We start from the raw sequence: 10111 nt of genomic DNA, 5'->3' as shown, positions 1-10111 counted from the left end.
CTTTCTACCTTTCCTTTATCCCTCCATCCCTCCTCCTCTTGTCCTTTTCTTAGTTTAGATTATTGAATTTATTTATATCAGGGACTGTTTACAAAATACATTCATCTCAAACAAAGAGAAAAGATGCTTTGTACCAGATTTAGCTGGTAGCAGGTGATCAGAAACAATAACACGTTTCATAGGAATAAACACGAAGCAGAATATTTAATATCTATATCATACTTATATCCAAAGTGATCAAACTGATGCTGACAGGACTGTTAACTTAAAATCCAGTTTTTAACTTCACAGGAGAAAAAAATATCTGTTCTTTAATGGCTTTAAAGGAAAAAGCAGATTCTATTCTATCCCTCCTTCCTCCTCCATCTCTCCTCTTCTCCACTCCTTTCTTTATTTCTCCTCCTCTTCCTCTTCCTAAAACACTCCCTCCTCATCTTTTCTCCTCTCTTTTATCCTTACTATCTATCCTCTTTCCTCCTCCTCCTCCTCCTCCTCCTCGCCTCAGGGTTTGTGTTTGATTTGATTAGACATTTGTTGATGTGTGTGTGTGTGTGTGTGTATTTTTCCGTTACCTTGGCAACGCCCCACGTGTTTGATGTCAATCTTGAGCTGTTTGAGGCACGACGCCTCGCGGACGTGGCACGGCGTGTCGTAGGTGACGCCGTCACCGCCGCACACCGGGTTGTCATTGTGGCCGTTACACACGATGTTACACATGCAGCTAAAAAAACAAACAAAACACAAGTAAACAATCTGACGCTACAGGAAGTTTGTTTCAGAAAGCAGGCTTAACAAACTCTGAGTTTTCGGTTCGAGAACAGCTGATCAGACTCAGTTCAATCAACTCCAAGTTGGCGTCATTTGACTCTTTTTCCCGCACAAAATGGACCAATCACGTGCCGCCTGCTTCAGTCAGGAAGAACAGGTCATTATAACGGAGAGATATGAAGAATATAAATACATTATTACAGCAAAAAGCAACACTGTCGCTGCAAATAAGGCGAGAGAGGAACGCTGGCAGAAAATTGCGTTCATTAAAAAAAAAATTCATTAATTTCGTAAATAGTTTATATACTTATTTGACCACTCAATGCTCTCTCTCCCACATCCAGAGCTCTTAAACTTTAAACTCGATGCAGCAGATTTAAACATTAAACTGTCTGATTCTGTCCTATAATGAAGGATCAGTGGAAAACACTTAATATTCTGGCTGAATCAAAGTGAAATTAATATTATAGTTTGAATATTATCTGTGATAATAACCAATAGATTCATCTTTTTTTTTGTTCAAAGTATTTCTTCATTAGTTTTTTTTGTTTGTTTTTTTGGTAACCCTAACGTCTTGCACTGTTACAAATTTACAACATGACATCAAATCAGGTAGTCAGTGAAAGTGACGGCGCTTTTTATCGTCGATTTAAGCCGAAACTCGAAACACAACCTGCTCCGGACCAGGTTCAGTTTGCGGTATAAGTTACCATGGTGATGCAGCCTGTTATCTTATTTGCTGCAGATTTCTGAGGAGAAGCTCTACCGACAATCAGAAAACATACAAATGAATATAAACACACACAGAAAATGTCCTCAGTGATGTGTGTGTGTGTGTGTGTGTGTGTGCGTGTGTGTGTGTGTGTGCGTGTGTGTGTGTGTGTGTACTAACAGCATATCCTCAGAGTCTTCGTCACACTCGGCTCCAAACTTGCAGTTTCCACATTTCGAGACCTTTTTACCGCGACCGGAACCCTCGTCATCTGCAGACGCAAAACATCACGACAACATTTGTAATTATATTATTTTTACTGAAAATGTTTGAAACGAATAACGATCAGAAATAAGAAGCAGTTTTTACCTCCATCACCGGATCCCGAACCGCCGTCTGACAGACAGAAACAGAGAGATGTTACGATGGAAACGGTTTTCAAGACGTTTTTTTATTAAAAGGCAACCAACTCTCCCATCAGACCGTCTCTGTCTGATCAGATAATAACAGCAGCTTCACACCCACAACAATATCAGAAGCAAACATGACAGTCGTGCTGATCTGAACTCAAACAAACTGAATATCAGCCTGTAAACTTCTTTAAATTTCCCCTTAAATGTTCCCAAACACATCCGGTGTTACATGTTAGAGAGTCTGCAGGGTTTCCAGATGAATGCAACTCATTCTACCTTTATTATCTAATTATCTTTAAATCACAGCATCACCTGTATTATCACAACTACTGTAACACAGCTCAGGGTCAGAGTTGAACTAATTTAACTCTTCAGTGTTCGCTGGAGTTAAAGGGAATATCACTCTTATCGCAGGATCTCTCCACAATAATGACATTTGATTGTAACTTCCAGGTATTGTGGTATTTTTCTCGGGTAATGGGAGCAGATTTTGGTGAGAAATCCTGGGATGTGAATACCCGACATCCAACCCCATACTCAGAACACAACAGCTCTGCCGTGAAGTCTAGTTTTACGAAGTTTATACATTTTCAGTTTTTGTCGACATTCTAGTTTATGTTTATTACTGAGCTTGTAGTGTCAGTAAATGAACGACTGATATGTGTAATTTGGTGCGTGGCCATAACATAATACGCTCTGTTGCTCAGACGGGGGTAGAAACATGTGTGTGTGTATGTTACCGTGGTAACAGGGTCCCTCTGACAGGATGGTGATGGCTCTCTGTTTCTTGCAGGCGGCTCTCCTGAGGAAACACTCGTTCTGATATGTGTCTCCATTGGACCCACAGACGGGTACGTACTTCTTAGGGCACTATACAACCGACACACACACACACACACACACACACACACACACACACACACACACACACACACACACACACACACACACGCTTGGTTCACTTTGGCAACAGCAACAGAGATACTTACTGAAATTATTGTCTTGGCCCAAATATGAGACAACATTTGTTTCTGGAAATGACAACGAGACAATTACATGTTCACAACATCTGGTGTGCGTGTGTGTGTGTGTGTGTGTGTGTATGTGTGTGTGTGTGTGTGACTCACGTGGAACTGACAGACACACTTGATGTCGGCTCCGTTCTCGCGGCAGGTTCCTCCGAAGCGACACGTCCCGGCGTCGCACACGCGCAGGTCGCTCTTCTTCTCTGACAGATCTGTTAAATATAGATATTGATTATCAGCAATATTCAGCTTCCAACTGAAGAATCGTATCTCGATATATCTGTTAATTATCACGATCAATACAGTTTAATCTCCTCCGTACGTTCAGATATGCAGGTTTGTGCTTAAACTAACGTAACTACGAGCAAATTCAGTCATCTCATGTCCGTCCACTCACACTCACACCTTCAGAAGAAAAAACATCCAATAAAAATTTGCACACAAAAACATCTCTGAAAACATCAGGAAACAATAAAAAACGGTGATCACAGTTTCCTAGAAGGCGACAACAAACTGTCCAAAACTACAAAATATTCAATTTACAATAATATAAGCAGCAAATTCTCACATTATAATAATCTAAACTGAGGTGTTGGACACGTGTGAACTTTGACCTCATGGTGGCGCTAGAATAAAATCTGATGATGATCGATCCAACAGCAGTGAAGATGTTTCACTCTGGAGCAACACACACACACACACGGCGGGAAACACACACACACAGGCTATTATCCAGGGTGGTCATTTTCTGATGGCGGCTGATTGGCTGGCGGCCTGCAGGCTAGCCAATTAGAGCTGGTAATTACAGGGGTCGTGACCCCCGCCTCCCCTGTAATTAGTAAATACTTCAGTGTGCTGAGACAGCCAGAACAACCTGCTGACACACACACACACACACACACACACACACACACACACACACACACACACACACACAGTAACCATCAGCAGAACCTGTGTGTGTGTGTTTCTCTGTGATGCGTTCAGGGTCAGTCGGTCCTGATAACTCATCACATTTCTGACTTTTCCTCCAGTAAAAGTTTTTACAGCTTCATCCGTGATCTATGTGAAGCGAAAGTGTTGAGAAGCAAATGCAGCTTATAACTCTGATGTCACTGAACGTATTGATCCTCGCTGGCTGATCAGCAAATCAATCAGAGTGATCGACTGAATGAAAACGTTGTCTCCTCTATCCATTCAGATATGGAGTTTTATATCAAGACAAGAAACTACAAAATGTACATTTTTTTGTTTTTTCTTTCCAAATTAAAAGTCACATTTGTGATGAGCTTAACTTCTCCTGAAATAAACAACATGGCCGCCTGGATGACACATGTAGTGACTCTGCTGTCGGGTTCAATAATAACATTTTAGTTAAAAGTTTTTTTGAAAGTCTAACCATCAAAAGTCACATTTATGTTCAAGTTATGTTCATCTTGTGAGCTGATGTAAACCAACACAGAACTGTATTTGTATCTGACTTTAATCAAAATGTATCAGTTTTCTTGTGAAATCCAGAATCGTTTCATCTCTTTACGTCTTTAAAATCCTACAAAAACCTGAGAGTTTGAGAGTCTCAGACATGATCTGGTTCCAGCTGCTCCGCTGTGAAGAATCTATTATTTCCAGTAAACTAAACAGTTTCAGGTGTTACTAGAAAGAAAAGTTGAATTGATAAAAGTTTTATTTAATTGCAGGTTTACAGGATTAAAGCCTGAGATGATTCGTGTGATATCAGATGTTAAGACTCTTCTTTCATCTACATCATAAAACTACAAGTTTCTCTTCAACAACATGAATCTGACAGCGATCTGCCTGCAGAGAGAAACCACTACCATCAACTATGATAATCTCCTGTTGCTATAGTAACTAACTTCTCATCAGCAGCCAATTACAGCTTGTTTACAGAGTCACAGGTCTGCAGAGACCCGTCACGGAGGCTCTGTGGGGAATAAAGCCTCCATTTACAAACTGACAACACAAAACACTGAATGATTCCAGACGATCATCACAGCTGGAGACCGAACAGGAAGTCAGAGACTAAAGTCAGAGAGTAAAGTCAGACAGGTAATGAACCAGGACCTGGATCTCTCTGAGGAGGATCGGAGAGTCTTCTGGACCAAACGTCAGCTCTCAGCGTGAGAAAGTGTGTCTCTGTGCTGTCGGCTGGATTTCAGGTCACTGATTCAAACCTCTGATGAGTCAGTCGACTGAGACACAAAGACAGAGAACGACGTCATCTCAGAGTCCGAGACACTCGAGCGGAGCTGAACTGAACTGACATATCAGGTCGGAACACCAGCTAAACTCACACAGTGGGAAGAACACACACAATTAAAGGAGCAGTTCAACATGTCGGAGAATACAGTCATTCACTGTCTCTACAGCCAGAGACATACAGAGTAAAGAAACAGGAAATAGTTCCAGCACAGACAGTAACTCCCCTTAAAACATGTCTGTTTGTGAACAAACAAACATCACAACATGTTAATTAACGCGTTTTCACAGAGCCATGCTAGCTGTTTCCCCCTGCTAACAGTCTTTATGCTAAGCTAAGCTAACGGCGTCCTGACTCAGCTCTGTACGGAACACACAGACATGCAGAGCTGCAGCTAACCGCTAGTTTCATTATCCATTAACCTGATGTCTCTTTGTTTACTCTGTAATAAGTCTGCAATGATCAGTGATTAATCAATGACTGGCAACTATTATGATAATCCATTCATCGTTTTAGATATTTTTTAAACAAAAATTTGCTGATTACAGCTTTTCAAATGTTATAATATCATAACAACAACAACAAGAAGCAATTTTTAAGCAATTTTCTGACACTTTATAGAACAAACGATTAATAAAGTAGATAATATACAATCGTTAGCTGCTGTCTGACTCTATAAAATATCAGAAAATAGTTAAAAATGGCTTTTACACTTTCTGAAAGCCCAGAGCGACGTCTTCAGATGTTCAAAGATATTCAGTTTACAATGATATACAACAGATATTAATGTAATAGTCGGCAACAAATCGATTAATCGACTAAATGTTGCAGCTGAATACGTATTGACCCAAATATAAGACGATTAAAAGATGCTCCTCCTTCTCCAACAGTGTGGAGAACCACTGTTAGAAATATTTCTCATCCTTGAAGATTTTCTGGTGTATTTCAAGTTTATTTGTCAGGAAACCAGCAAAAATGTGTTTTTAGTATCATTTCCTAAAAAATATCAGAACAGGCGACTTTCAGCTCTGCAGATAAAAGACTGACACACATCTGAACTGTTCCTCTAAGTGTTTCATCAGTGATGTGTACTGAAGCTTCAGTGATGAAGTGAAGCTGATTCGAGGCCAGTCGGTGATGAAGAGGCAGTGAGTGAAGCACGTCGACCTTTAACTGGAGTGGAAGAGCGTCTCCGTCCTCTGAGGATCTCTCTCTCTCTCTCACGCTCTAACGACTTCATCTTCTCTCTCCTCGGCTTTCCTACATCCTGACGTTCCCGACTGTCTCCATCCAGAGCTACACCGTTACACTACGCGTCCAAAAGTATGCGGACGGCTGAACATTGCGGTTATATATGAGACTGTGGCACCGTGAGCTCTGCTGTAACAGCCTCCACTCTGATCGTGTTTAGTTCAGTTTTATATCATATATATATAAAATATACCCTAATTAAAATACAACTAGCTCACTTTAACAGCTTAAACTGCATATTTTCATTATCTGTTGGTTATTTTCTTGATTAATCGATTAGTCGTTTGGTGCAGAAAATGGTGAACAATGTTGATCAGTGTTTCCTAAAGTCCAAGACGACGTTTTCAAATGTCTTGTTTTGTCCACAACTCAAAGATCTTCAGTTTACTGTCATAGAGACTAAATAAACCAGAAAATATTCACATTTAAGAAGCTGGAAGTTGGCGATTAATTTAATATTTGGCAACTAATCGATTAATTGATTCGTCGTTGCAGCTCTAAAAACGTTCAGGAAACCAATCAGACATCATGACCCTCAAACTGCTCGTCAAACGGAAACTTTTGCAACAACAGTCGGACTCAGCGTGAGTCTCAGAGCCAACTGTCAATCACAGCTGTCAATCAACGCCCACACAGCAGACATCAAAGCTACTATAAGTCTTCAAATCTTATTAACGGAGCAATAATTTCCTAAATGACCACCAGCACACTTATTAGAGGACCTGAATTTACAGATTGAGACCAGAATGACTCGTTGAAAACAATGATTGACTCAGTGTTTGTAGAGAGAAGTTGAGTCAGCTGGAGGCCATCGGTGATACTTTAAGGTCCTTCAGCTTGGCTTCAGTTTCAAGCTTTGGACCTGACCGGCCCTAAAGCTTAAAACTAACAGACTTAAAGCTGTTAAACTCTCACATCATGTTCATGGTGATGAAGCAACATGTCGCCCAGTGCAGCTCTGTGACTCACTGATGTGTTTTTAATAGTTTCTTGGACAACAATGGAGGAATAAGATACATCAGGCTTTGATACACACAATACTTGTTAGTCCATGAATTCACTGACAAGAAGTAGAAATAGAGTATTAGCAGACCTCTCCTTTAAGTTTACGAGTGAATGTGGTTCCAGTTTGACGTATACATGAACATATATGTTGAGCACAACACACATATGGGCCTAAACACACACACAGGGTACTCCCTCATTTAGCCTCGCCCTGTTCCTCCACCCTGTAATTAACCCGAAAATAGAGCCCAGTTAAAGTGAGGAGTGGTCACAACACACACATGCACACACACACACACACACACGCGCGCGCGCACACACACGCACACACACACACACACACACAAACACAGAGGCTGTAGTACAAAGGCCTTGAACTTCTGCGAGCAGCAACATGGCCGCTTCATCAAGTTAAACCTCATCACTACCTCTGATCACACTGTACAGGTTTGTTCATGTTTCTGTTGTCATGACGACCGCACTGATGATAAACACTGGTGTGATGCTAAGGTATCCTTATCCTTGAGTAGCAGATTGCATTCATGAGCCTCCATCAAATCTCTGGTTTATCCTGCTGATGATGATGCTGCTGCTGCGGTCGTCATGACAACAGAAACACAAAGATGTGTTGATGACAACAGCTGGGTCATGTGATCAAGCTGCACTGAGACATTATTCAGTAAATGGTGGCAGAGAGAGGGTCAAATCACCGCTGTGACCTCTGACCTCCACATGCTCAACCTTCAACATCAACCGGATTCAGAGAGAAATTAACTCTTAATTTAACTCCCATCATCTTCACACTGTGACGTGTTCAGGTGTAAACAGGCTGGGAGTGTCTCACCTGGGCAGTCGGCCTTCCCGGGGCCGCAGTCCCCACTGCTGCCTCCGCTGCGGGGGAACGAGCTCCGGGCGGCGGGCAGAGCCAGCAGAACCAGCAGGCAGCAGCACCAGGAGCACCGGGATAACCGGCACACCGGAGCCATGATGGAGGAACGGAGGGACGGAGGGAGGGAGGGAGAGACAGATGGAGGTAGAGACTGAAAGGTGACAGATGTAGAGAGTTAAAGAGGGAAAGATAAAGAGGTGAAGGAGGCTTGGAGATAGAAACAGATATGTGGAGATAGATAAGAGGTATACAAAGAGAAACAGATGAGTAGAAAGAAGATAAAAAAGGTCAAGAGAAAGAAAAACAGAAACAAAAATGATCTGTTTTTCTGGAGTCCTGCTTTAAAACCTCTTAGTACAAAAACACGCCGCAGAAAAACAAGAATAATCAAAGCCTGCAGCCAGAAACAGCCTTAAATCCTCCTGTTGTCCATGTGTTTCCCTGCCAGCGGCTCTCAGGAGGAAGGCTTCATGCTGAAACTGAGGAGAAATAAGCTGGAAAAAAACGACGAGAAAGCCTGAAGGAGGGTTGCAAAACGAAGCCCAGGATAACAAAGCAAAAGCAGGGCCTGGGGCTTCACACACCGACCCCCACACCTCCGCCACCCCCTGAAAACCAGTCTGCTCACAGCCCGGACTGAGCCTCCATCCCCCAGCCCCGCCGCCTCGCACTCAAACCGGCGAGGAGAACCGCGGAACACCGCGGAGAAAAAGATCCAGAAACAGGTCCGGAGGGGATTCCAGCAGCATCCAAGCCGAAGCGGAGCGAGTGTGAGCCGGGGAGGATGCACGGATGCGGTCGGTCGGTCGGACCGGGACTTTTTTTTTTTGTCCTCCTGTTCTCTCTCCACTGAATCACATCAACAAAGGCCCGGACCACGTGACCCGCAGGAGACCCCTCCCACACACATCCTGCTCATCTATTCTCTGTTTTAATTAAACCTCACCTCACTGTCCCCATCTGAAAATAACTCATCAACAAATAACAAAGCAAACATCCGGTCACACCAAACACAAGTCACTTTATTTACAAATTCAAAAAAGTTGTTGACCAAAGATTTAAAATACAATTAAATAATAAAAATCAATAAATGGAAGCACATTTCATTTAAAAGAAAAGAAAAGTGAGTCAGGATGAAATAAAAGGCTCATGATAAGTCACAATACTGACTCAGTAGAAATTATGAGATAAAAATCCAAATTTTGAGACAAAAAGTCACAATTATGAAATAAAAATCTGATTTGTGGGACACAAAGTCAAAATTATGAGATAAAATCCAAAAGTTTCACTCACTAAGTCAAGATAAAAAGTCAAATTCATGAGATAAAAATCTAACTTTTTGAGCTAAGAGGTCAAATTTGACAAAGTAAATAAAAATTATGATGTTTTATCTCCTAATTTTGATTTAGCATGAGCCATTGTTTTTATCATGACTAAACTGTAACAAACATTAGAGTTAGTTAGATGATGAGTGGGTTAGATAGTTTTAGTTAGATAGTTAGGTTTTACTTTTCATTTCTTTTAAGACACATGTAAAACTCTTAGTTAGGGGTTTTCTTCTGGTGCTTTTATTTATTTGATTTAATCAGCGACCTCAGACCCTTTTACTTTGTAGTTTGCCTCCTTTTTTGTAAGTTACTTATGACCAATCCATGCAATAAATAATTTTATCCATCCGTTTAATCCATCTGGTGTTATGTTGCTTCCCTCTCAGCTAACGCACCACGTTCAGGAGTAGCTTTTATATTTTTACCATGTTTAGCATGTTGACATTTGCTAATTAGCACTGAACATGAAGTACAGCTGAGATTTTTCAGCATTTTAGCTTTT

At 41.4% G+C, this 10111-nt stretch overlaps 1 protein-coding gene across 1 annotated transcript in view; it reads right to left on the bottom strand.

Moving 5' to 3' along the window:
• The window catches only part of LOC137173432 (tomoregulin-1-like), a 15840-nt gene extending 6660 nt beyond the window's left edge, over positions 1-9180 (bottom strand). The window contains exons 1-6 of the mRNA XM_067578252.1: positions 8237-9180; positions 3021-3130; positions 2634-2763; positions 1850-1876; positions 1661-1751; positions 562-721 (exon numbers count right to left, since the gene is read on the bottom strand). Of these exons, the coding sequence (XP_067434353.1) occupies positions 562-721; positions 1661-1751; positions 1850-1876; positions 2634-2763; positions 3021-3130; positions 8237-8378 (660 nt within the window). The 5' untranslated portion in view covers positions 8379-9180. The remainder of the gene's footprint in view (positions 1-561; positions 722-1660; positions 1752-1849; positions 1877-2633; positions 2764-3020; positions 3131-8236) is intronic.
• Positions 9181-10111: the final 931 nt, after the last annotated feature.

Source organism: Thunnus thynnus, chromosome 21 (genome assembly GCF_963924715.1).
Source record: "Thunnus thynnus chromosome 21, fThuThy2.1, whole genome shotgun sequence".
Classification (NCBI taxonomy): Eukaryota; Metazoa; Chordata; class Actinopteri; order Scombriformes; family Scombridae; genus Thunnus; species Thunnus thynnus.
This window is presented reverse-complemented; position numbering and strand designations above follow the sequence as displayed.